This window comes from Nerophis ophidion, linkage group LG27, assembly GCF_033978795.1.
Source record: "Nerophis ophidion isolate RoL-2023_Sa linkage group LG27, RoL_Noph_v1.0, whole genome shotgun sequence".
NCBI classification, from domain to species: Eukaryota; Metazoa; Chordata; class Actinopteri; order Syngnathiformes; family Syngnathidae; genus Nerophis; species Nerophis ophidion.
The window spans coordinates 22,885,696-22,913,385 of NC_084637.1; the positions used below are offsets into that span (position 1 = coordinate 22,885,696).

Here is a 27,690-nt window from a genome sequence, read left to right on the forward strand (position 1 = left end):
CCTCACATAAAATGATTTTATTTTGATTAAAAAAAATGTCCAATGTATTTATTTTTGTACATTTTTCTTCGGTTTTTACACTTTTATTGTGGCAAAATTAAAACTTTTATTTTTACATATTTATCACAAATTGACATGACAAGAGAGTATTCTCATAACATTATAAAAACTTTATTCTATCAATTTGATGATTGTATTTGGTGTGTATTGTGTCGCCAGTAAGTACAAACACAGCAGTTGTTATTTAGTGAGCATGAAATATAAACAATTCATGGTTTTAAGTGTCAAAACTGCTATGCTAGATGGAGGCTGCCCCCTGCTGGAGATGTTGAGGATGACGACAAGTAGTACTACAAGGTTACCGGGGTTGTTTAAAGGTGTTGGTGCAGCCACAGCACCACGTTGAGGAAGCACTGAGCCTGAGTGTCCACTCTGGACAAAGCGTGCCCCTCCTCTGCAAACCACAACAACCTGCAAACAACACTTGTCACATGACCGCTGTGTTTCCTTGCTGGCCAACATCTGCCTGCCTTCCTTCCTACCTGACAGGCGACGCTCTGCTCTTGAGGGCCTTGTAGAGCTCCAGTCCTTGGTGAGGAGACACCCGCCGGTCTCTGGCGCCCAGCATGAGGAGCACAGGGGCCTTGATCTGCGTGATATGGACAAAAAAGTGGTCTGTTCACGGAAGCTGTCATAGTTGTAGTGTGGAGATGGGCGTGCTGCCGTGCCCGGGGAGCACGCTTTATCAGTATCAGGCTTCGAAAAGCCAATTGTAGTTATTGATCCTGACTTCCTGCAAAACTTGTCTTACTCAGTTTTTGCTTTGTCGGTTTTATATATTGTGCTCCTGAGGTAATGATACTGATCAATTTGAATGACGTATTTATTATTTATTTATCATTATTGATTTTTTTTGCACATATATATATATATATATACACATATATATATAATGATGATGAATATCTGTGATGGCCCTGCCATGAGGTGGCGACTTGTCCAGGGTGTACACCGCCTTCCGCCCGATTGTAGCTGAGATAGGCACCAGCGCCCCCCGCGACCCCAAAGGGAATAAGCGGTAGAAAATGGATGGATGGATGGGTGAATAAGTATTGATTTGTTATTTACCGCGATGAAGTGGCGACTTGTCAAGGGTGTACGCCGCCTTCCACCCCAGTGCAGCTGAGATGGGCACCCCCCGCCTCCACGACAGGGAAAAGCGGTAAAAAATGGATGGATAGATTTGTTATTTACATGTAGTATTTATTGATTTGTTAATATTTATTCATTTGTTATTTAAATGTATTATATGTTTATCATAGATTTGCTATTTAAATGTATATGTTATTGCTTAATTCATAATTCAATATTTATTATTTATTTACCATTGATTTGTTATTTACTGCGATGAAGTGGCGACTTGTCAAGGGTGTACGCCGCCTTCCACCCCAGTGCAGCTGAGATGGGCACCCCCCGCCTCCACGACAGGGAAAAGTGGTAAAAAATGGATGGATGGATTTGTTATTTACATGTAGTATTTACTGATTTGTTAATATTTATTTATTTATTATTTAAATGTATTATATGTTTACCATAGATTTGCTATTTAAATGTATATTTTATTGCTAAATTCATTATTCAATATTTATTATTTATTTACCATTGATTTGTTATTTATATGTATTATTTTTTATTAGTTTGTATATTTATCATTATTGATGTATTTAAATGTATTATTTATTGATTTACTTGTCATTTCATATTCATTATTTATTTACCATTATCAATTTTTTATTTGAATGTATTATTTATTATTATTTCATAGTTTATCATTATTGATGTGTTATTTAAATGTATTTATGTATTTGTTATGTATTCATCACTATTGATTTGCTATTTTAATGTATTATATATTGTTATTTATTATTATTTAGCATTGATTTATTTAAATGAATTGTTGTTGTTTTTTCATTTACAATTATTGAATTGTTGTTTAAATGTATTATTTATTATTCATTATTTATTATTATTGATTTGTTAATTAAATGCACAAAGTATTGATTTATTACTTATTATTCATCATTGACTTATTTATTGGTTTATTATTTATTATTCATTCTTTATTTATCATTATTGTTTTGTTATTAAATGTATTATTTTTTATTATTCATTATTAATCATTATTGGCTGTTATTTATATATGGGGACGGCGTGGCGCAGTGGAAGAGTGGCCGTGCGCAACCCGAGGGTCACTGGTTCAAATCCCACCTAGAACCAACCTCGTCACGTCCGTTGTGTCCTGAGCAAGACACTTCACCCTTGCTCCTGATGGGTGCTGGTTGGCGCCTTGCATGGCAGCTCCCTCCATCAGTGTGTGAATGTGTGTGTGAATGGGTAAATGTGGAAGTAGTGTCAAAGCGCTTTGAGTACCTTGAAGGTAGAAAAGCGCTATACAAGTACAACCCATTTATTTAAATATATATATATTTATTTATTATTAAAAATAGTATTAAGTGATGTAAAAAGGTAATTTATCTGCAAATCCAATGACTTTTGTCTGTAATGTCATTTTTCCACATTTCTTTGTGAAAGTGCGTCTGACCTGCGCAGCGTGCACGATGGGGGACCTCTCCAACATGGCCGCCAGCGCCTCAGCAGTGGGCGTGTGCTGGTAGGAATACTGCAAGCCCACGCTGGTGTAGCGCCTGAGGGTCCACATTGAAACACCTTTGGTCATGTGACAACGATGGCGTCGGGCGCGGGCCACTGACCAGTCTACGATGTCGCTGGTGCCCAGCAAGGTGGCGGCATTGATGACGGGGTTCCTGGCCGCACACGCTCTGTAGAAGTCCGGGTACTGCGCCACCAGGTGGCACGACAGGAAGCCTCCGTGGGAACCTCCCACGGCGGCCACGCGCTCGCCGTCCAGGGTGGTGTCGCTGTGCAACGCGGTGAGCACGGCCCTCTGGGTGAACGCCATAAATACATCATTAATACAAATATGTCAAATACATCATAAATAAGTCATAAACATGTCATAAATACATCATAAATAAGTCATAATGTCATAAATACATCATAAATGTCATAAATAAGTCAAAAATATGTCAGATACAACATAAATAAGTCATAAACATGTCATAATTACGTCATAAATACATCATAAATAAGTCAAATACATTACAAATGTCATAAAAGGGTCAAATACATCATAAATACGTAATGAATACGTCAAATATGTCTTAAATAAGTCGTATATAGGTCATAAATACATCATATATACGTCATAAATACATAATGCATCATAATACGTCATGAATACCTTATAAATATCTTATAAATACGTCATAAATACCTCACAAATACGTCAAATGTCATAAACACATCCTTAACACATCATAAATAAGTCGTAAATATGTCACAAATACATAATAAATTATAAATTTGTCCTAAATATGTCATGAAAAGATCGTAAATACGTAATACATCATAAATATGTCATAAATACATCCTTAACACATCATAAATAAGTCGCAAATATGTCACAAATATATAATAAATCATAAATATGTCATAAAAACATCGTAAATACATAATACATCATAAATATGTCATGAATACCCCAAAAATATGTCAAATATGTCTTAAATGAGTTATACATACATCATAAATACACCATATATACATCTTAAATATATCATAAATACATAATGCATCATAATACATCAAATACATCATGAATACCTTATAAATATGTTATAAATATCTCTCGAATACGTCAAATGTCATAAACATGTCATAAATATGTCATAAATACATCATTAACACATCATAAATAAGTCGTAAATATGTCATAAATACATTATAATACATCATAAATATGTCCTAAATATGTGATAAAAAGATCATGAATACTTAATACATCATAAATATGTCATGAATACCCCATGTATACATCATAAATATGTCTTAAATAAGTCGTATATACATCATAAATACACCATATATACGTCTTAAATATATCATAAATACATAATGCATCATAATACATCATGAATACCTTATAAATATGCTATAAATACCTCTCGAATACGTCAAATGTCATAAATATGTCATTTAAAAGTCATAAATACATCCTTAACACATCATAAATAAGTCGTAAATATCATAAATACATAATAATACATCATAAATATGTCCTAAATGTGATAAAAAGATCGTAAATACTTAATATGTCATGAATACCCCATAATTACAACATAAATATGTCATAAATAAGTCGTATATACGTCATAAATACACCATATATACGTCTTAAATATATCATAAATACATAATGCATCATGCTTCTGTCACATAGAGGATAATAATTAAAAACAATTAAAAACAGCAGACTGTTCCTTTCACACAGAGGATCTTTGAGTAATGTTTTGTAGTTGATACTTTAAAAACAGCACACTACTCCTTTCAAATAGAGGATCTTTGACTGGTGTTTGTGCAGCAAATAATTAAAAACAGCAGACTGCTCTTGTCACATAGAGGATCTTTGACTAGCGTTTTTGCAGTAAATCTGAAAAAAAAACAGCAGTGCCTCTGTCACTATTGTTTGTGCAGCAAATAATTAAAAACAGCAGACTGCTCTTGTCACATAGAGGATCTTTGACTAGCGTTTTTGCAGTAAATCTGAAAAAAAAACAGCAGTGCCTCTGTCACTATTGTTTGAGCAGCAAATAATTAAAAACTATTAATAACAGCAGACTACTCCTGTCAAATAGGGGATCTTTGACTAGTGTTCATGCAGAAAATAATTAAAAACAGCAGACTGCTCTTTTCAAATAGAGGATCTTTGCCTATTGTTCGCGCAGAAAATAATTAATTAAAAGAGCCGACTGCTCCTGTTACATAGAGGATCTTTGACTAGTGTTTGTGCAGCAAATAATTAAAAACTATTAAAAACAACAGACTACTCCTGTCAAATAGAGGATCTTTGACTAGTGTTTGTGCAGTAAATAATTAAATTATTAAAAACAGCAGACTACTCTTATCACATAGACGACCTTTGACTAGTGTTTGTGCAACAAATTAAAAACAGCAGACTGCTCTTGTCACATAGAAGATCTTTGACTAGTGTTTGTGCAGTAAATAATTACAAACAATTAAAAACAGCAGACTGCTCCTGGCAAATAGAGGATCTTTGCTTATTGTTTGCGCAGCAAATAATTAAAAACAATAAAAAAAACTTCCTGTCACATAGAGGATTTTTGTCTAGTGTTAGTGCAGCAAATAATTAAAAACAATTAAAAACAGGAGACTACTCTTGTCAAATAGAGGATCTTTGAATAGTGTTTGTGCAGCAAATAATTAAAACAATTAAAAACAGCCGATTACTCCTGGTAAATAGATGATCTTTGCCCAATGTTTGCACAGCAAATAATTAAAACAATTAAAAACAGCAAACTACTCCTGTCACATAGAGGATCTTTGACTAGCATGTTTGCAGTAAATCTGATAAAAACAGCAGTGCCTCTGTCATATAGAGGATCTTTGACTAGCATTTTTGCAGGGAATCTGAAAAAAACAGCAGTGCCTCTGTCACGTCAACTTAACTTTCATTTTCAATATTAGTCAAGGTGGGAACAGCAGACTGCTCCTGTCAAATAGAGGATCTTTGACTAGTGTTTGTGCAGCAAACAAATACAACAGACTGCTACTGTCACATAGAGGATCTTTGACTGTTTTTTTGCAGTTGATACTCTAAAAACAGCAGACTACTCCTGTCAAATAGAGGATTTTGGCCTAGTGTTTGCGCAGCAAATAATCAAAACTATTAAAAATAGAAGGTCTTGCCTTCCGCCCGATCGTAGCTGAGATAGGCGCCGGCGCCCCTCGCGACCCCGAAAGGGAATAAGCGGTAGAAAATGGATGGATGGATTAAAAACAGCAGACTACTCCTGTCAAATAGAGGATCTTTGAGTGGTGTTTGTGTAGTACAGGGGTCGGCGAGCCGCATGCGGCTGTTTGGCAACTCTGATGCGACTCAGCTGCATAATCGCCGGTTCCCCAGACTGTTACGAGGGGATTCCGGATTTCGGTGCCTCTCCCGGACATCCCTCGGGGTCAACGTTCTCCCATTTTCACTCGGACTATAACATTGAGGGCTTGCCGTGATGGTTATACTTTTAACGTCCTCTACAATATGTCATCGCGCCTGCCTTTCACGCAATGCTATCTGCGTGCCAACCGGACGCATGCATTTCGCTGCTTCTATTGTCACATGTACGAAGTTGCAAGGCATACTGGGTGATACAGGTTACACCAGTGGTCCCCAACCACCGGGCCGCAGAATAATTTTTTATTCAATTTTTTTTTTTTTTTTTAATAAATAAATAATAATAATAATATATATATTCTTTTTAATTAAATCAAAACACAATATACACTTACAATTAGTGCACCAACCACAAAAACCTCCCTTTTTCATGACAAAAAAAAAAATAAATAATAAGGATTCACCCTCATCCCCCCACCCCCACCCTGGCCGCGGGACAAATTATTAAGCTTTGACCGGTCCGCGGATACAAAAAGGTTGGGGACCACTGGGTTACACGGACGGTTGTGATATAAGCAACTTTAACACTCTTACTAATATGCACCACACTGTTAACCCACACCAAACAAGAATGACAAACACATTTCGGGAGAACATCCTCACAGTAACACAACATAAACGCAACACAACAAATACCCAGAATCCTTTGCATCCATGACTCTTCCTGACTAAGTTTTACACCCCCGCGCCCCCAACCCCGCCCACCTCAACCGATGCAGGGAGGGGGGTGTTGGTGCTAGCGGGGTGTATAATATAGTCATGGATGCAAAGGATTATGGGTATTTGTTGTGTTGCGTTTATGTTGTGTTACTGTGATGATGTTCTCCCGAAATGTGTTTGTCATTCTTGTTTGGTGTGGCTTCACAGTGTGGTGCATATTAGTAAGAGGGTTAAAGTTGTTTATATCACAACCTTCAGTGTAACCTGTATCACCCGATATGCCTTGCAGTCGTGTACGTGTATCTGCAGAAGCCACATACAACACGTTGCTGGATTGGCAAGCAGTTTGTACATGTTGTAGAAGGCGTCAAAGGCAATGGCTTCATAGCACGCCCTTATTATTGTTATCTGGGTGACCAGCAGCAAATATTCGTGAGAATGGTTACGGCTCCCATTGTCTTCTTTATTTTGTGAAACTGGTCAAAATGGCTCTTTGAGTGGTAAAGGTTGCCGACCCCTGGTGTAGTACATCATTAATAACGGCACGTTATAGGTACCTGTACGTCTTTGACGTCTTGTTGCCCAATGTGTCCAACGAGGGATGAAATACTGTCCTGCCCAAAGCCCGTGGAGCCGCGGTAGTTGACTGTGAATAGAAAGTAGAAGTAGAGAAAGAAGAGCAGAGTGAGGAGTGAAGCTTCTCACCCATCAGCACAGCAAAGCCCAGCGAGACCAGGCCGGCCGTGGTGACGTTCCACTCCGCTGCAAACTGCGAGTGTGGGCCACCTGCACGCCACAGCGGGAAGTTTAAGGTGGACCTACTCTGGATCCTCCAACTCTTAAGGTGGACTACCGTGGATGAAGACCACAAGTGGGGTCTTGGTGCCGCAGAGGGGACTTCCGTGGGGTTTGACGAGGACCGCTCCGAACTTCAAGTCGGCTGAACACCAAACACACAAAAAAAGGCTCCAGCATCCATCACTCCTGACTTTGTACTTCTTGTCTTCCTCACGGTAGTTTGAGTTGCACTCTTCTGCCGGAGGTTCCACTTCTAGAAGACTCCACTGGAAGTCAAAGGTGGTGATGGGCTCCTGAAGGGGGCGCCAGGACACCACATGCTCACCTGATGAAGGGAGGAAACCGAGCAGCTACGCACACACACACACACACACACACACACACAGGTTATCATTTGGAATGGGGACCAAGTTTTTGATCATGACTTGTGTGGACCACCCTTTCTACAGGTTGTGGAGGCATAAAAAAAATGAGGTAAAATGACCACTGCCCAGTTAAATCTCTGGATTGATGAAGTCATGTGCAATTAATTATTATTAATATCGTCATTATTATTATCAATACATTATTAATCATTATTACTCCGTCCATCCATTTTCTACCGCTTGTCCCTTTTGTGGGAGGGGGTTGGGGGGTTGGGTGCTGGATCCTACCTCAGCTGCATTCGGGCGGAAGGCGGGGTACACCCTGGACAAGTTGCCACCTCATCGCAGGGCTATAATTATTACTATGATATAAAATTATTAGTAAAAATAATAATACACAAATACTATTATAAATCATTATTATAACTGATATATTATTAATGATAACAATACCCCCCGCGACCCTAAAAGGGACAAGCGGTAAAAACGGATGGATGGATGACAACAATCATTATTATTTTATATATTTTTCCTTAAATATTTTTTTATCTGATATTTTATTATTATAATACATTATGAAACTAATAAAGACATTTCTTTTTTGCAATTATTTTTTACATTCCGGTTCAGACAAAAAATATCAATTTTATGCAACAATAATAATAATAATCCATTCATCCATTTTCTACCGCTTATTCCCTTTTGGGGTCGCTGGAGCCTATCTCAGCTGCATTCGAGCGGAAGGCGGTGTACACCCTGGACAAGTTGCCACCTCATCGCAGGGCTATAATTATTACTATAACATAAAACTATTAGTAAAAAAAATAATACACAAATAGTATTATAAATCATTATTATAATTGATATATTGTTAATGATAACAATACCCCCCGCGAGCCCAAAAGGGATTAGCGGTAGGAAATGGATGGATGATAACAATCATTATCATTTTATATATTTTTCCTTAAATATTTTTTAATCTGATATTTTATTATTATAATACATTATGAAACTAATAAAGACATTTCTTTCTTTTTTTTTTTTTTTTTTTTTTTACATTCCGGTTCAGACAAAAAATATTAATTTTGTACAATAATAATAATAATAATAATCCATCCATCCATCCATTTTCTACCGCTTATTCCCTTTTTGGGTCGCTGGCGCCTACCTCAGCTGCATTCGGGCGGAAGGCGGGGTACACCCTGGACAAGTCGCCACCTCATCGCAGGGCTATAATTATTACTATAATATAAAATTATTAGTGAAATAATAATACACAAATAGTATTATAAGTAATTATTATAATTGATATATTATTAATGATAACAATACCCCCCGCGACCCCAAAAGGGACAAGCGGTAGAAAATGGATGGATGGATGATAACAATCATTATCATTTTATATATTTTTCCTTAAATATTTTTTTATCTGATATTTTATTATTATAATACATTATGAAACTAATAAAGACATTTCTTTTTTTTCATTATTTTTTACATTCCGGTTCAGACAAAAAATATAAATTTTATACAATAATAATAATAATAATCCATCCATCCATCCATTTTCTCCCGCTTATTCCCTTTTGGGGTCACTGGCGCCTACCTCAGCTGCATCCGGGCAAAAGGTGGGGTACACCCTGGACAAATCGCCACCTCATCGCAGGGCTATAATTATTACTATATATAAAATTATGAGTAAAAATAATAATACACAAATAGTATCATAAATCATTATTATAATTGATATATTATTGATAACAATACCCCCTGCAACCCCAAAAGGGACAAGCAGTAGAACATGGATGGATGGATGGATGATAACAATCATTATCATTTCATATATTTTTCCTTAAATATTTTTTATCTGATATTTTATTATTATAATAAATTATGAAACTAATAAAGACATTTATTTTTTAAATTATTTGTTACGTTCCGGTTCAGACAAAAAATATTAATTTTATAAAACAACAATAATAATAATGATATCACTATTATCAATATATAACAATATTAATCATTATTACTATTATATCATTGTATTAATACAAATAATAGTAATTATTATTGTTGATAATAATTATTAATACATTATTAATGATAATAACCATTATAATTGTATATATTTATCTTTAAATATTTTTTATCTGACATTTTATTAATATAATACATTACTGAACTAATAAAGACATGTATTTTCTTTTTTTTCAACTATTTTTTACATTCCAGTTTAGACAAAAAATATGTATATTATATAATAACAATAATAATTATTATTATTATGATAGTAGTAATAATAATAATTATTATTATAATAGTAATAATAATTAATACTATTTTTATAATCATCATTATTATCAATAATCCTTATTATTAATATATAACGTTATTATTATTAAAGATATTATTTTTTAATTATTGATATTCATAATAATAAGTATTATTATTATAAATAATAATTATTTATTTAACAATTTATTCCTCATCGAGTTGTTTTAGTGCAAAAAAACCTTCAAACTGAAACCAAGTTAAAAAAAGTTTTAAAAAGGTTAAAAAAATTATTTCACAAAGAAAAAATGAGCAAATGGAGTGTGGAGGCGGGGCCTGCATAAAGTCCCAATTGATGGTAGGTTGGGTTTCATCGGGGACAGACTGAGTGTGTGCGTGTGTGTGTGTGTGTGTGTGTGTGTGTGTGCGTGTGTGTTTGTGTGTATGTGTTTGTGTGTTGCTAACCAGAGCAGGGGGTGTGTTGGGGCTGGAGCAGCAAACCACCATCAAGTCTCTCTGAACGGTCAGAAGTTTCCAGCTGCCGTAGAGGTGGGAGGTGTCAGAGAGGCCTGGAATGGAAGCAGGACAAAGTTTGGAATGTTGTGCGTGAAGAGAACAAAATTTTTCGAGTAGTTACCAGAGAGGCGGGTCACCTTCTTGGTTCTTCTGTCCACCATGAAGACGTCCTGACAATGATGGCAGGAGAAAAGCCTTTATTAAATCTGAAGCAGGTTATGTTGTTGCAATAAGAGTCCAGCAGAAGGCGCCACTAGTATTTCCTGCTGAACAGGAAGTGAAAGTTTGGATGCTGCACCAAATTGACGACATGACTCCAACTAAATAGACAACCTTTCAGATTAGAGCGAATGTAATACCATGAAAATAATCATGTCAATCATGAATATTATTCTGTAGAGGTTAGCGCCTCAGTTATTTAGCTTATTTGATTGTATTGTTTGCTTTCTCATATTTCTCTGCAAAACTCAAAGCTGTTTTGTATCCTTTTTTTCGACATTTTGTCATTTTATTAATTTATTATTCAATGAATTGAAGCATTTTATCATTGTTTTTATTTCAACTTATGGTTAAAAAAAAGCTATATATATATATATATATATATATATATATATATATATGTACATATATATATATATATGTATATATACATACATATAGACTAAAACATTTATTCTTTCTATTAATGTCGACCTTTTGGTTCTGATAAAAAAACTAATATATATATATATATATATATATATATATATATATATATATACAGTGGGCATGATGACAGAGGTCTGTAATTTTCATCATAGGTACACTTCAACTGTGAGAGACCGAATGTGAAAAAAAAATCCAGGAATTCACATTGTAGGAATTTTAAAGAATTTATTTGTAAATTATGGTGGAAAATAAGTATTTGGTCAACCATTCAAAGCTCTCACTGGTGGAAGGAGGTTTTGGCTCAAAATCTCACGATACATGGCCCCATTCATTCTTTCCTTAGCACGGATCAATCGTCCTGTCCCCTTAGCAGAAAAACAGCCCCAAAGCATGATGTTTCCACCCCCATGCTTCACAGTAGGTATGGTGTTCTTGGGATGCAACTCAGTATTCTTCTTCCTCCAAACACGACGAGTTGAGTTTATACCAAAATGGATACATGGATGATACAGCAGAGGATTGGGAGAATGTCATGTGGTCAGATGAAACCAAAATAGAACTTTTTGGTACAAACTCAACTCGTCGTGTTTGGAGGAAAATGAATATTACAGACCTCTGTCATCATTTTAAGTGGGAGAACTTGCACAATCTATGGCTGACTAAATACTTTTTTGCCCCACTGTGTGTGTGTATATATATATATATACACACGTAAAAACATACATACATGTGTGTGTGTATATATATGTGTGTGTGTGTGTGTGTGTGTGTGTGTGTGTGTGTGTGTGTGTGTGTGTGTGTGTGTGTGTGTGTGTGTGTGTGTGTGTGTGTGTGTGTGTGTGTGTGTGTGTGTGTGTTGTTTGTTTTATTTTATTTTCTTAAATTTTAATCACTTATTATTTAATCATTGTATTTAATTTTTAACTTGTGGTTCTGGACAAAAAAGGGATATTGTGTAAGTATGATGTATGTGTTTATTTTATATGTATTTTTGGTTCGAAGTGTTGTCATTTCAATCATTGTTTATTGGATTATGACATTTAATTTTGTATTTCATTTTTATCTTTCAAATCTGACAAAAAAAACTAATGTGTTTGACGATATACATTTATTTTATTTTTTTCAACTTTTTTTTTTAATTATTATTATTGAATCAATTAAAGCACTGCGTTTTTTGTGTGTGTTTTTTTAACTTCCGGTTTGAAAAAGACAAAACAGTAACAATATTATTTATTTATTTTAAAAAATAATTTTCATCTTATATTTTCTCATTATGATAATCCTTTATTTAATTAATAAGATATGTATAAATTATATTTTTACATTTTGTTTCAGACAAAAAAAACTATTAATATTTTTGAATAAATATATCTACTTAAAAAAATGTAGTTATATTTTATTGTTTTAATGATTCACTCATTTAATTTGTATACATTGTATCATTAGTTTTGTATGACTTTTTTAAAAGTGATGAATAGACCAAATAAATATTTTTGATTACCTTGCGGTTGTGACAGGCACTGCTGAAGACGACTATGTGACTGTCAGCTGACCAACAGCAGGACGGCAGAACTTCATAAATACCAGCAAACCCACCTGGTGCACACACATTCTCTGCTTACAAAACACCAAGGAATATACAAATATGGAATAATTACATAAATAATGTGAAACAATAAATACAATAAAAAAAACTAATGTCCAACATGGGGATAAGAAAATAAAAGTCTAAATTAAAAAGGTAAATATCACCTACCAGGTGGTGGCCGATTTACGACATCTACCAGTGTGGACCACTTCAGGCTGGCCAAGTCCAGCTGTGGAAGATCCAAGGTCACGAGTAGACAGATTAGACATGTATCGTACAGTATCGTACAAAGCCCGTTTCCATATGAGTTGAGAAATTGTGTTAGATGTAAATATAAACGGAATACAATGATTTGCAAATCCTTTTCAACCCATATTCAGTTGAATGCACTACAAAGACAAGATATTTGATGTTCAAACTCATAAACTTATTTTTTTTTTAATTAACTTAGAATTTCATGGCTGCAACACGTGCCAAAGTAGTTGGGAAAGGGCATGTTCACCACTGTGTTACATCACCTTTTCTTTTAATATCACACAATAAACATTTGGATTTGAGGAAACGAATTGTCGAAGCTTTGAAAGTGGAATTCTTTCCCATTCTTGTTTTATGTAGAGCTTCTGGTTGTAGCGTTTCTGGATGTTGTTGATAAATAGCTTTCGCCTTGCATAGTAGAGCTTTAACTTGCACTTACATATGTAGCGACAAACTATTTAGTGACAGTGGTTTTCTGAAGTGTTCCTGAGCCCATGTGGTGATATCCTTTAGAGATTGATGTTGGTTTTAGATATACAGTGCCGTTTGAGGGATCGAAGGTCACGGTCATTCAATGTTGGTTTCCAGCCATGCCGCTTACGTGGAGTGATTTCTCCAGATTCTCTGAACCTTTTGATGATATTATGGACCGTAGATGTAGAAATCCCTAAATTTCTTGCAATTGTGCTTTGAGAAACATTGTTCTTAAACTGTTTGACTATTTGTTCAAACAGTTGTGGACAAAGGGGTGTACCTCGCCCCATCCTTTCCTGTGAAAGATTGAGCATTTTTTGGGAAGCTGTTTTTATACCCAATCATAGCACCAACCTGCTCCCAATTAGCCTGCACACCTGTGGGATGTTCCAAATAAGTGTTTGATGAGCATTCCTCAACTTTATCGGTGTTTATTGCCACCTTTCCCAACTTCTTTGTCACGTGTTGCTGGCATCAAATTCTAAAGTTAATTATTTGCAAAAAAAAAATGTTTATCATTTTGAACATCAAATATGTTGTGTTTGTAGCATATTTAACTGAATATGGGTTGAAAATGATTTGCAAATCATTGTATTCTGTTTATATTTACATCTAACACAATTTCCCAACTCATATGGAAACGGGGTTTGTAGTATCTGCTGCAGAATCAGACACTACATGTATCGTACAGTATCGTAGTACCTGCTGCAGACTCAGGCACTGGTGGTGCGGTCCAAAAACCTGACCCTGCAAGTAGACCAGCGTGGACCCGTCTGGACTCAGCCTGGGACAGGACACGGACTGCTGGTGCCCCGTCAAACGCTCTGATTGGCAGGAGACACAGTTAGGGCTGTCCCTGTCCCATATCAGTATCGGTGCGATATCAGCAAAATAACAAATATGGGATGATATCAGCTAGCATGTCAAATGTGCGATCCAAGCAGGTCCTGCAGAGTGTTTACTTGCGTGTGATATCATGTGCGATACAAGCAGTTCTGCAGCGTGTTAACTTGTGTGTGATATCATGTGGGATACGAGTGGTCCTGCAGCGTGTTTACTTGTGTGTGATGTCATGTGCGATACAAGCAGTCTTGCAGTGTGTTTACTTGTGTGTGATATCATGTCCGACACAAGCAGTCCTGCAGCGTGTTGAGTTGTATATACTACCATGAGCGATACAAGCGGCCCTGCAGCGTGTTGACTTGTGTGTGATATCATGTGCAAAATAAGCGGTCCTGCAGTGTGTTTACTTGTGTGTGATACCATGTGCGATACAAGCAGTCTTGCAGTGTGTTTACTTGTATGTGACATCAAGTGCGACACAAGCAGTCCCGCAGCGTGTCGAGTTGTGTTTACTACCGTGAGCGATACAAGCGGCCCTGCAGCGTGTTGACTTGTGTGTGATATCATGTGCGATATAAGCAGTCCTGCAGCGTGTTTACTTGTGTGTGATACCATGTGCGATACAAGCAGTCTTGCAGTTTGTTTACTTGTGTGTGATATCATGTGCGACAAAAGCAGTCCTGCAGCGTGTTGAGTTGTGTATACTACCATGAGCAATACAAGCGGTCCTACAGCGTGTTGACTTGTGTGTGATATCATGTGCGATAAAAGCGGCCCTGCAGCGTGTTTACTTGTGTGTGATACCATGTGCGATACAAGCAGTCTTGCAGCGTGTTTACTTGTGTGTGATACCATGCGCGATACAAGCGTTCCTGCAGCGTGTTGACTTGTGTGTACTACCATGTGCGATACAAGCAGCCCTGCAGCATATTTACTTGCGTGTGATATCATGTGCAATACAAGCAGTCCTGCAACGTGTTTACTTGTGTGTGATACCATGTGCGATACAGGCTGTCTTGCGTGTTTACGTGTGTGTGATACCATGTGCGATATAAGCAGTCCTGCAGCGTGTTTACTTGTGTGTGATCCCATGTGCGATACAAGCAGTCTTGCAACGTGTTTGCGTGTGTGTGTGTGTGATACCATGTGCGATACAAGCGGTCCTGCAGCGTGTTAACTTTATGTGACATCATGTGCGATACAAGCGGTCCTGCAGCATGTTGACTTGTGCGTGATATCATGTGCGATAAAAGCGGTCGTGCAGCGTGTTTACTTGTGTGTGATACCATGTGCAATACAAGCTTCCTTGCGTGTTTACGTGTGCGTGATGCCATGTGCGATAAAGCGGTCCTGCAGCGTGTTGACTTTGTGTGACATCATGTGCGATACAAGCGGTCCTGCAGCATGTTGACTTGTGTGTGATACCATGTGCAATACAAGCAGTCTTGCGTGTTTACGTGTGTGTGATATCAAGTGCAATACAAGCAATCCTGCAGTATGTTTACTTGTGTGATATCATGTGCAATACAAGCAGTCCTGCAGCGTGTTGACTTGTGTGATATCATGTGCGATACAAGCAGTCCTGCAGCGTGTTGACTTGTGTGATATCATGTGCGATACAAGCAGTCCTGCAGCGTGTTGACTTGTGTGTGATATCATGTGCGATACAAGCGGCTCTGCAGCGTGTTGACTTGTGTGTGATATCATGTCCGATATAAGCGGTCCTGCAGCGTGTTTACTTGTGTGTGATATCATGTGCAATACAAGCAGTCCTGCATCGTGTTTACTTGTGTGCGATATCATGTGCGATACAAGCAGTCCTGCAGCGTGTTGACTTGTGTGATATCATGTGCGATACAAGCAGTCCTGCAGCGTGTTGACTTGTGTGTGATATCATGTGCGATACAAGCGGCTCTGCAGCGTGTTGACTTGAGTGTGATATCATGTGCGATATAAGCGGTCCTGCAGCGTGTTTATTTGTGTGTGATACCATGTACGATACAAGCAGTCTTGCAGCGTGTTTACTTGTGTGTGACATCATGTGCGATACAAGCAGTCCTGCAGCGTGTTGAGTTGTTTGTGATACCATGTGCAATACAAGCTGTCTTGCGTGTTTACGTGTGGGTGATACCATGTGCGATACCATGTGCGATACAAGCAGTCTTGCAGCGTGTTTACGTGTGTGTGATACCATGTGCGATACAAGCGGTCCTGCAGCATGTTGACTTTGTGTGACATAATGTGTGATACAAGTGGTCCTGCAGCAAGTTGACTTGTGTGTTATGTGCGATACAATCAGTCCTGCAACATGTTTACATGTGTGTGATACCATGTGCAATACAAGCTGTCTTGCGTGTTTACGTGTGTGTGATATCATGTGTGATATAAGGAGTCCTGCAGCGTGTTTACTTGTGTGAGATACCATGTGCGATACAAACAGTCCTGCAGCATGTTGACTTTGTGTGATATCATGTGCGATACAAGCGGTCCTGCAGCATGTTGACTTGTGTTAAATGTGTGATACAATCAGTCCTGCAACGTGTTTACTTGTGTGTGATACCATGTGCAATACAAGCTGTCTTGCAGCGTGCTAACTTGTGTGTGATGCCATGTGCGATACAAGCAGCTGTGCAGCATGTTTACTTGTGTGTGATACCATGTGCGATACAAGCTGTCTTGCAGCGTGCTTACTTGTGTGTGATGCCATGTGCGATACAAGCAGCTGTGCAGCATGTTTACTTGTGTGTCATACCATGTGCGATACAAGCAGTCTTGCACCGTGTTTATGTGTTTGTGATACCATTTGCGATACAAGCGGTCCTGCAGCGTGTTGACTTTGTGTGACATCATGTGCGATACAAGCGGTCCTGCAGCGTGTTGACTTGTGTGTGACATCATGTGCGATACAAGCGGTCCTGCAGCGTGTTGACTTGTGTGTGATATCATGTGCGATACAAGCAGTCTTGCAGTGTGTTTACTTGTGTGTGATACCATGTGCAATACAAGATGTCTTGCAGCGTGCTTACTTCTGTGTGATATCATGTGCGATACAAGCAGTCTTGCAGCGTGCTTATCTGTGTGTGATATCATGTGCGATACAAGCAGCCCTGCAGCGTGTTTATTTGTGCAAAGTTAACATCGAAAAGTCCTCCAATAAGCATACAGATTCTTCTATTTTAGTCAAGTCATTTACAAAAGGTAAACATGCTAGGCTATAGGCTACAAGGAACTAGCAGCTACACGACAGCTCACCACACAATAGCACACAAGCTAGCCATACGTAATAAGTGTAAAACATGACATTTGTCAATAAAAACAAATCAATAATTATAGATGCATCTTACTTACACATACAAAGTCTCCAAGGCAAAAGCGTGTTAAAAAGTATCCAGTAACAAACGTGTCCGCATCAAATACCAGTATGTTTGATTCCTGCTAGTATCATATTAAAACAATATCAGTATCTGACAATATTCGAGGTTCAATTATCAGTACCGTGTTAGAAGTCAAAAGAGGGTTTTATTTTGAAAGGGTCTCACCACAGTTGCCGTCCATGCTGAGCTGGAACAATGCTGACCTGCAGGAGTGAAAGTACTGTAGAGTCAGAGTAGTCCGTGTACAGCTTCTACTGCAGCACATATTTACTCTCCACTGAAAGACACGGACATTATGGTAGCAAGAAAATAGTGCAGGTAGCGTGCACGAGTGTTGTCTGAACCGGGGGGGACCGCGGTTCATGGAGGCCAAACACTTATCAACAGTGACAACTGGCAACTTTTTCTGGTCTTTTGGGGTCCTTGGGCAAGATAATTGTGTTTTGGTTACGGTCAAGCACGGCGGTGGTTTGCAGCGGGCTGGCAGCACGAGTGCTGACGCTACTGTGGAAGCTGCGGTTCAATGAATGGAAAGATGAATTCCAATGGATTTATGTACTGTAAGGTGGACTCACTGGTGAGTGTTGACTCATTTTCAGTGGTTAGTAAATACATACTGCTGTACACAGACTACTCTAAACTTCCATACTTTTGTACTATGATTATGACAATTGTGAAACAAAGTCCAACCAAAGGTTTCGTTAAAACTGTGAGACATTTTTATATATATATATATATAAATATAAAACATACATATATATATATATATATATATATATATATATATATATATATATATATATATGTATGTTTATATATATACACATTTATATATATGAATATATATATAATTTTTTAAATACAAAAATTAAATATATATATATATATATATATATATATATATATATATATATATATATATATTCATAAATAAAGAAATGTAAATAATTAATTTTAGAAATAAATTAAATATGCAGTATGTATCTAAAAAATTTAGTAAGAATAGACACAATTTTTTAAAATTTAAAAATAAAATATAAAAATAATTAATAAAAAAATAATTTTAAGAATTTGGGTGTTGACTCAATTTCAGTGGTTAGTAAATATGTACTGCTGTACACAGACTACTCTAAACTTCCATACTTTTGTACAATGATTATGACAATTGTGAAACAAAGTTCAATCAAATGTTTTGTTTAAAAATGTGAGGAAAAAAAATTAAAATTAAAAAAAATAAATAAATAAATAAATAAAATAATAATATATATATATATATATATATATATACATACATATATATATATATATATATACACATACATGTATGTGTATATATATATATATATATAAATAAAATTAAGAATAAATAAAAAACTAAAAAATATATTAATTAAAATAAAAACATTCAAAACATTATTTAAAAAATATATTTAATTTAAAAAAAAAAAAAAAAAAAAATATATATATATATATATATATATATATATATATATATATATAATTACCTAAAACACTATTTTAAAATAAATACAATAAATAAATGTATAAAATGTTTTAAACATTTAAAATTAAATATATAGACTGGTAGAAAATGGATGATGGATGGAATAAAAATCATTTTTAAATAAATAACATTAAAAAAAAAACAAATCTATTAAAAAAGCCACTGGTGAGTATTGACTAATTTTTAGTGGTTAGTAAATATGTACTGCTGTACACTGACTACTCTAAACTTCCATAATTTTGTACTATGATTATGACAATTATGATGATGGATTGAAAGTAACTTTAAAATAAATAACATAAAAAAACTAATCAATAAAAAATAATACATCTGAAAAAATAATTAGGAATAGATAAATTAAAATATATACATCCATTTAATATTTAATCAAAAAAAAAATTCAAAATAAACCTTTTTTTTTTTTTTTTTTAAATGATCTAACCTGCGATTGGAGCAGAACTTGAGTCCCAGTCTGAAGGGTTCATGGTACCAGCCCACAAAAAACACACGCTGACCTCCTGGGGCCCAGCAAGCCTGTAAGTGGGAGACACACACTTTCAGCACACATCATCACACACAACCTTGTTTGGACCGCCTCACACCTGTCCAGGTGAGACGTCGGCGGGGACGCCCTGCAACACGTCCAGCGCTCCACTGTGCAGGTCCAGCACACACATGACGGGCGTGCTCCTGGTGGTCAGAGCCTCGCCCCAGTCTTCAAGGTACACACTCCGCTCCTGTTTGTGGACACACCACATGTCCTTTTTTTGTACCTGCGAGTGTGTGTGTGTGTGTGTGTGTGTGTGTGTGTGTGTGTGTGTGTGTGTGTGTGTGTGTGTGTGTTCTACCGTCCCCCATGCAGACTGATCATCAACATTTGTTGTCCTCAGTTTCTCGGCCACGTAGAGAATCTTGCTCTCACACTGAGACCAGGAAAGAACTCCAAACTGACCTAAAGTTAACAAACATCCATTAAGTCATTTAAATTATCCCAAAAAAATTATAAATATACACATACACACATATATATATATATATATATATACATATATATATATATATATATATATATATATATATATATATATATACATATATATATATATATATATGTATATATATTATACAAAGAATACCATTTCTTTTTTAAATACAAAAAATTCATAAATAAAGAAATATAAATAATGAATTTTAGAAATATATTAAATATATTGTATATTTAAATTTATGTTATTAAGAATAGACACACATTTTTAAAAGTAAAAATGTTAATATAAAAATAATTAATGAAAACATTAAATAAAAAAAAATAAGGAATTAATTCAATTTTAAAAAAATTAAATAAAATACATAAATAATCAATTAAAAAATTATTTTAAGAATTTCAGTGTTGACTTAATTTTAGTGGTTAGTAAATACGTACTGCTGTACACTGACTACTCTAAACTTCCATAGTTTTGTACAATGATTACGACAATTGTGAAACAAAGTCAATCAAATGTTTGTTTAAAAATGTGAAAAAAAAAATATATATATATATATATATATATATATATATATATATATATATATATATATATATATAATTAGGAACAAATAAAAAACTCAAATAAATATCCATTACGATAAATATTAAAATTAATAAAAAAATATATCAAAAATGTAATCAAAAAAATTCCATTAAGTAATAAACAAATGCTAATAAATTAATACATGTTTTTAACGTAAAATATGTACGTATTTAAGAGTTTATTTTAATTTACCTCATTAAGTGGTAATTTAATAAATAAACTGTCATTTCTTATTAACATTTAACGGAATAAGTTACATCATGGATGTGAAGTGAAGTGAATTATATTTATATAGCGCTTTTTCTCTAGTGACTCAAAGCGCTTTACATAGTAAAACCCAATATCTATTTTTTACATTTAAACCAGTGTGGGTGGCACTGGGAGCAGGTGGGTAAAGTGTCTTGCCCAAGAACACAACGGTAGTGACTAGGATGGCGGAAGCGGGGATCGAACCTGCAACCCTCAAGTTGCTGGCACGGCCACTCTACCAACCGAGCTATGGATAAAATATATGTAAAATATATAATATAAAAAGTCATAGGAATAAATCAAAAATCAAAAATGCTATTATGCAAGTATTGATTGAATAAAATGTTTTTACATGCATAAATAATTATTACAAATTATACTTAATAATCAAAAAAAATGTTTTAAATCAGTAAAAAAAAATGTGTTTGATAAAATAAATGTATTATTTTTTTAGACATATATATTTGTTTTGGATGAATTATCTGACATTTTATATTTATATTTAATGGAAAGTAAAATTATGAAGAAAATATATGTTTAGTAATAAACACTATAAATATAAAATATTTAAAAAATAATGTTCATATATGGTTTTAAATCAATAAAATATTTTACATACATCATTATTTCAAATAATATTTTATAATCCAAAACTGATTTAAATCCAAAAATGTTATTTTTTTACATTTAAAAAAGTATTTTTTTATAAACACCTCTGCTCTTTTTTAATTAAATAATATTTAGATAGATAGATAGATAGATAGATAGATAGATAGATAGATAGATAGATAGATAGATAGATAGATAGATAGATAGATAGATAGATAGATAGATAGATAGATAGATAGATAGATAGATAGATAGATAGATAGATAGATAGATAGATAGATAGATAGATGGAGGTCTCAAATTTTTACTTTTTAAGGTCAAGGCAAGTGTTGCCTTAAAGGAGCGTTCATATTTTAGGGCACCAAGGCAAACATTATTTTCTTTCAAGGCAGGAGAGATAAGAGTAGAATTTCTCATAGTTGTTTTTATTTTTACATTGTAAGCACTATTAATTTGAACAACCTCTTAAACTGGATCATATCAGTACATTGTTTAACTTCTTTACTTAATCCATTCCATCATTTAAATCCACATACTGATATGCTAAAAGGTTCTAAGTGTTGCATACATATGTTTTAAATTAGATTTCCCTCTAAGGTTGTATCTCTCCTCGTTAGTTGAGAATAATTGTTGTACATTATTTGCTGTGGAGACAAGTGTCTCCAATATTGTCAACACCTGTCTCCATCTAAACACAGCAGCGCGCTCTTAAAGGCACGGCGGGAAGTGAGGAGAAAATGACGTTAAACCAAGCGCTTGGCTCCGTTTACTCTGAGAGGAAATTTAAGCGGCAAAGTCCGTGTCGTTAGCCCGCCACCATTATCCAGCCAAACGACGCTATGCATGCGCCTGACTTCCTGTTGGCTAAAATGCATTAATAAATGACGGGTTTTCGGTCATTTAAAGACCTACTGAAACCCACTACTACCCACCACGCAGTCTGATAGTTTATATATCAATGATGAAATATTAACATTGCAACACATGCCAATACGGCCTTTTTAGTTTACTAAATTGCAATTTTAAATTTCCCGAGAAGTGTCCTGTTGAAAACGTCGTGTAATGATGCCGTGTAAGTGTGACGTCACGGACTATTAGGAAATATGAGCGCTGCACACACACACAGCTAAAAGTCGTCTGCTTCAACCGCATAATTATTCAGTATTTTGGACATCTGTGTTGCTGAATCTTTTGCAATTTGTTCAATTAATATTGGAGAATTCAAAGTAGAAAGATGGAGTTGGGAAGCTTTAGCCTTTAGCCACACAAACACACGGTGATTCCTTGTTTAAAATTCCTGGAGGTGAAACTTTACTGTGGATCAGAGCGGTCAAGCGAACATGGATCCCGACCAAATGTCAACCAGCAGTTTTCGGTGAGAAAATTGTGGTAAAAAGTCGCCACTTATTGGAGATCAGCTGAGCTTGTGCCGTCGACTTCGATCAGACACTGGCCTCAAGACACCCGTGGATACACCCTTCCGACTGTCAGGTACTGTTAAACTCACTAAAACACTAGCAAAACAATAGAAAGATAAGGGATTTCCCAGAATTATCCTAGTAAATGTGTCTAAAAACATCTTAATCCGTCCCAATGCAATTGCGTTTTATTTTTTTTTCCACTTAATTTTTTTTTTTTTTTTTCTCTAGTCCGTCGCTATCAATATCCTCAAACACGAATCTTTCATCCTCGCTCAAATTAATGGAAACATTGTCGTTTTTCTCGGTCCGAATAGCTCTTGCTGTCGGAGGCTCCCATTAAAAACAATGTGAGGACGTGAGGAGCCATCAAACATGTGACGTCATCGTCTGCGACTTCCGGTAAAGGCAGGGCTTTTCTCTTAGCGACCAAAAGTTGCGAACTTTATCGTGGATGTTCTCTACTAAACCCTTTCATCAAAAATATGGCAATATCGCGAAATGATCAAGTATGACACATAGAATGGACCTGCTATCCCCGTTTAAATAAGAAAATCTCATTTCAGTAGGCCTTTAAACATTTTATGGTATTATCGCAAATTATCATTATACTGTTTACTGTTACATCACTTGTCCATTAACAAGTAAAAAGTCAAGGGCGGTCACAACATGGTCTTGCCGCAAATGTTGCTTAATTTTTTGGGGCGTTACGGCAAATGACGACGGCAGTCACGGCAAAATTGGAACGCTGTAGATTAGAGATGTCCAAAAATGGCCGATATTCCGATATTGTCCAACTTTTTATTACCGATTCCGATATCAACCAATACAGTCGTGGAATTAACACATTATTATGCCTAATTTTGTTGTGATGCCCCGCTGGATGCATTAAACAATGTGACAAGGTTTTTCCAAATAAATCAACTCAAGTTATGGAAAAAAAAGCCAACATGGCTCTGCCGTATTTATTATTGAAGTCACAAAGTGCATTTTTATTTTTTTAAACATGCATCAAAAACAGCAGCTTGGAATTTGGGACATGCTCTGAGGAGGTTGAGGTGGGTTGATGTGGGCGGTGTTGGGGGTAGCAGGGAGGGGGGTGTATATTGTAGCGTCCCGGAAGAGTTAGTGCTACAAGGGGTTCTGGGAATTTGTACTGTTGTGTTTATGTTGTGTTACGGTGCAGATGTTCTACCAAAATGTGTTTGTCATTCTTGTTTGGTGTGGGTTCACGGTGTGGCGCATATTTGTAACAGTGTTAAATTTGTTTATATGGCCACCCTCAGTGTGACCTGTATGGCTGTTGACCAAGTATGCTTTGCATTCACTTGTGTGTGTGTGTGTATGTGTGGAAGGCCGTAGATATTTTGTGATTGGGCCGGCACGCAGAGGCAGTACCTTTAAGGCAGGCCCCCAATTATTGTTGTCTGGGTGGAAATCGGTAGAAATTCGGGAGGGACACTGAAATTCGGGAGTCTCCCGGGAAAAATGGGGAGGGTTGGCAAGTATGACTGGGAGACGCAACTGCTCTATACTTCTCCCTACGTTCGTGTACCACTCCGTACAGCAGCATTTTAAAAAGTCATACATTTTATTTTTTTAAACCGATACCGATTATTTCCGATATTACATTTTAAAGCATTTATCGCCCGATAATATTATCGGACATCACTACAGTAGATGTATGGATAGATGTATGTTCTTTTCTTTCTCCTATGTCCCCCCCTCCCTTGTGGAGGGGGTCCGGTCCGATGACCATGGATGAAGTACTGGCTGTCCAGAGTCGAGACCCAGGATGGAACGCTCGTCGGGACCCAGGATGGACCGCTCGCCTGTATCGGTTGGGGACATCTCTACGCTGCTGATCCACCTCCGCTTGAGATGGTCTCCTGTGGACGGGACTCTCGCTGCTGTCTTCGATCCGCTTGAACTGAACTCTCGCGGCTGTGTTGGAGCCATTATGGATTGAACTTTCACAGTATCATGTTAGACCCGCTCGACATCCATTGCTTTCGGTCCCCTAGAGGGGGCGGGGGGGTTGGCCACATCTGAGGTCCTCTCCAAGGTTTCTCATAGTCAGCATTGTCACTGGCGTCCCACTGGATATGAATTCTCCCTGCCCACTGGGTGTGAGTTTTCCTTGCCCTTTTGTGGGTTCTTCCGAGGATGTTGTAGTCGTAATGATTTGTGCAGTCCTTTGAGACATTTGTGATTTGGGGCTATATAAATAAACATTGATTGATTGATTGATGTCTTACTGTCATCGTAGACGGCGCCATGTTTGTTGAGGGCGGTCAAGTTGAGACACTTCCGGAGTCCATGATGGTCCCAGATCTACAAGATGGTGACCAGGTGTTCAGTAATAATAATGATAATCAATAATAATAATAATGGTTGAATGTTGGAGAAGAAGAAGAAGCTGACCTCCATCAGCTGCTGACCACCTGTGTCTGCAACCAGCGCCCTCACTGCACCACTAGGGGACGCTCCACTCAGAACTCTGCACACAGTATAACATTTTTTCCAAAATTGACAACAAGCTACTTTATTTCAGCTCTGATTTTCTTGTTTGCAATTTCAACAAAAAAAACAGCACAAATCGTGAAATATAGCAGCAAAAAAACTTATTAACACAAACTTCAAATCATATAAAAAATGTCCATAGCAACGTCTTAACCTTTTAAGGCCCAAGCTGTTTGTTTGCATGGTTTTTGTTATTTCTCTTTGCTATTTGGGCTTATTGGACCTGAATTACAATAAAAACTAAAAATCATCTTTTGATATGATGTACTTAGTCCATAAGTACACAAACGTGTACTTCATATGTAGTGACATGCTAATTTTTAGTTTTACACTTTCCCCCCCCCCCCAAAATTTATTGTATGTTTTACTCCTCTGACACCACCAGATGGCAGTATAAGTGTCCACATAAGTGGCCATAAGACCCCAATTCAGTAGTGTCCACAAGTTTGGAAATAAGAGCTAAAAGGTGTTGTCCACACATGTGGCCACTAAGCCTTTGTAAAGTAAGATTATTAGTACTGTACTACTGTCCTCTGGCCAAGGTCATGTTCGGAAAATCATTATGTCTGGAGGTTGCCTACAGCCGCGGTGACACGCTGCTAGTTAGAGACCTTGTTGACTAATATGGTGAATTTACAATAATATGATGATTAAAAGTCATATTTATGATGCAACATTTGTGCTCGAACATTCTAAAATATGCCTCGATAAAGTACTAGGTCTTTTCAAAGTTACCATGGTATTTTTAATGTACTTAAAAAATCCACCACAGTGGCAGGGGGGTTAGTGCGTCTGCCTCACAATACAAAGGTCCTGAGTAGTCCTGGGTTCAATCCCAGGCTGGGGATCGTTCTGTGAGGAGTTTGCATGTTCTCCCCGTGACTGCGTGGGTTCCCTCCGGGTACTCCGGCTTCCTCCCACCTCCAAAGACATGCACCTGGGGATAGGTTGATTGGCAACACTAAATTGGCCCTAGTGTGTGAATGTTGTCTGTCTATCTGTGTTGGCCCTGCGATGAGGTAGCGACTTGTCCAGGGTGTACTCCGCCTTCCGCCCGATTGTAGTTGAGATAGGCGCCAGCGCCCCCCGCGACCCCAAAGGGAATAAGCGGTAGTAAATGGATGGATGGATATATTATTCACTGTTATCCATCATTTCCTACCGCTTGTCCCTTTTGGGGTTGCCACTGTAATAACTGATATTATTCAATTATTGCAAAAAAAATTACATTTTGAAGGCACACTTTTGTGTCAAAAAATACTTAAATACATACAGTAGTAGTGTGTGTGTGTGTGTGTGTGTGTGTGTGTGTGTGTGTGTGTGTGTACTGACTCTGCAGACTGTGGTCCAGGCGGTCCAGGTGGGAGGACTGTCCCAATGGTCTTCCGGTCCTCGGAGTCCAGGATGAGAGTCCACTGTTGTGAGAAGCCAAGTCTGGATCCTCTCACAGCATCCGCCTGTCTCCATCCTGACAACAAACATTCGCCATCTTTATGGTCTTCCAGTCTATTTCGGGTCTTGCCGACCGGAAGTCCTAATAAGGACTCGTACCTGCGGTCACCGTCACTACGTTCAAGCCCGCGTGTTGCTTTTCCCTCACGTCGGCAGAAAAAGGTGCCGGGAAAGAACTGACCTCTTGGTGAATGCGTGTCACGTATCTTGGTTCCATCTGCAAACACTACCGCAGGTGATAACAACAATAACGATATTTAAAAGAGTATAAAAACGACAATGGCGGCGTCTAATTTTTTTAAGTCAGCTGCTGCAGGCGACAAAGTACAGGAATAAAATCAAGAAAGTTGAGTTTGAAAGTGTTACTTGATCAGTTGTCGACTTCCATGTTGTTTAAAGTGTTTGCAGGGCCTCCATGTTGACGTGACGAGTGGAACATACCACTCTGCTGCTTCCACAGGGG

The 27,690-nt window shown here is 36.7% G+C and overlaps 1 protein-coding gene across 2 annotated transcripts; it reads right to left on the reverse strand.

Moving 5' to 3' along the window:
• Window positions 1-147: 147 nt before the first annotated feature.
• On the reverse strand, window positions 148-27,690 carry zgc:136971 (S9 family peptidase). Of its 2 annotated transcripts, XM_061889094.1 has the most exons (21): window positions 27,327-27,689; window positions 27,108-27,243; window positions 25,677-25,752; window positions 25,511-25,586; window positions 20,254-20,357; window positions 20,008-20,142; window positions 19,848-19,939; window positions 18,067-18,104; window positions 14,387-14,508; window positions 13,124-13,184; window positions 12,869-12,963; window positions 10,841-10,889; window positions 10,669-10,772; window positions 7,782-7,917; window positions 7,623-7,709; window positions 7,475-7,555; window positions 7,327-7,415; window positions 2,772-2,965; window positions 2,603-2,705; window positions 543-649; window positions 148-471 (listed from the first exon to the last, which is right to left on the reverse strand). In XM_061889094.1, exons 1-21 carry the CDS (start codon window positions 27,442-27,444, stop codon window positions 372-374), a joined length of 2,103 nt encoding a protein of 700 aa, XP_061745078.1. In that variant the 5' UTR covers window positions 27,445-27,689; the 3' UTR covers window positions 148-371. The 2 variants fall into 2 exon arrangements, with proteins under 2 accessions (XP_061745078.1, XP_061745076.1); XM_061889092.1 differs by having other exon boundaries at window positions 20,008-20,357; window positions 27,327-27,690.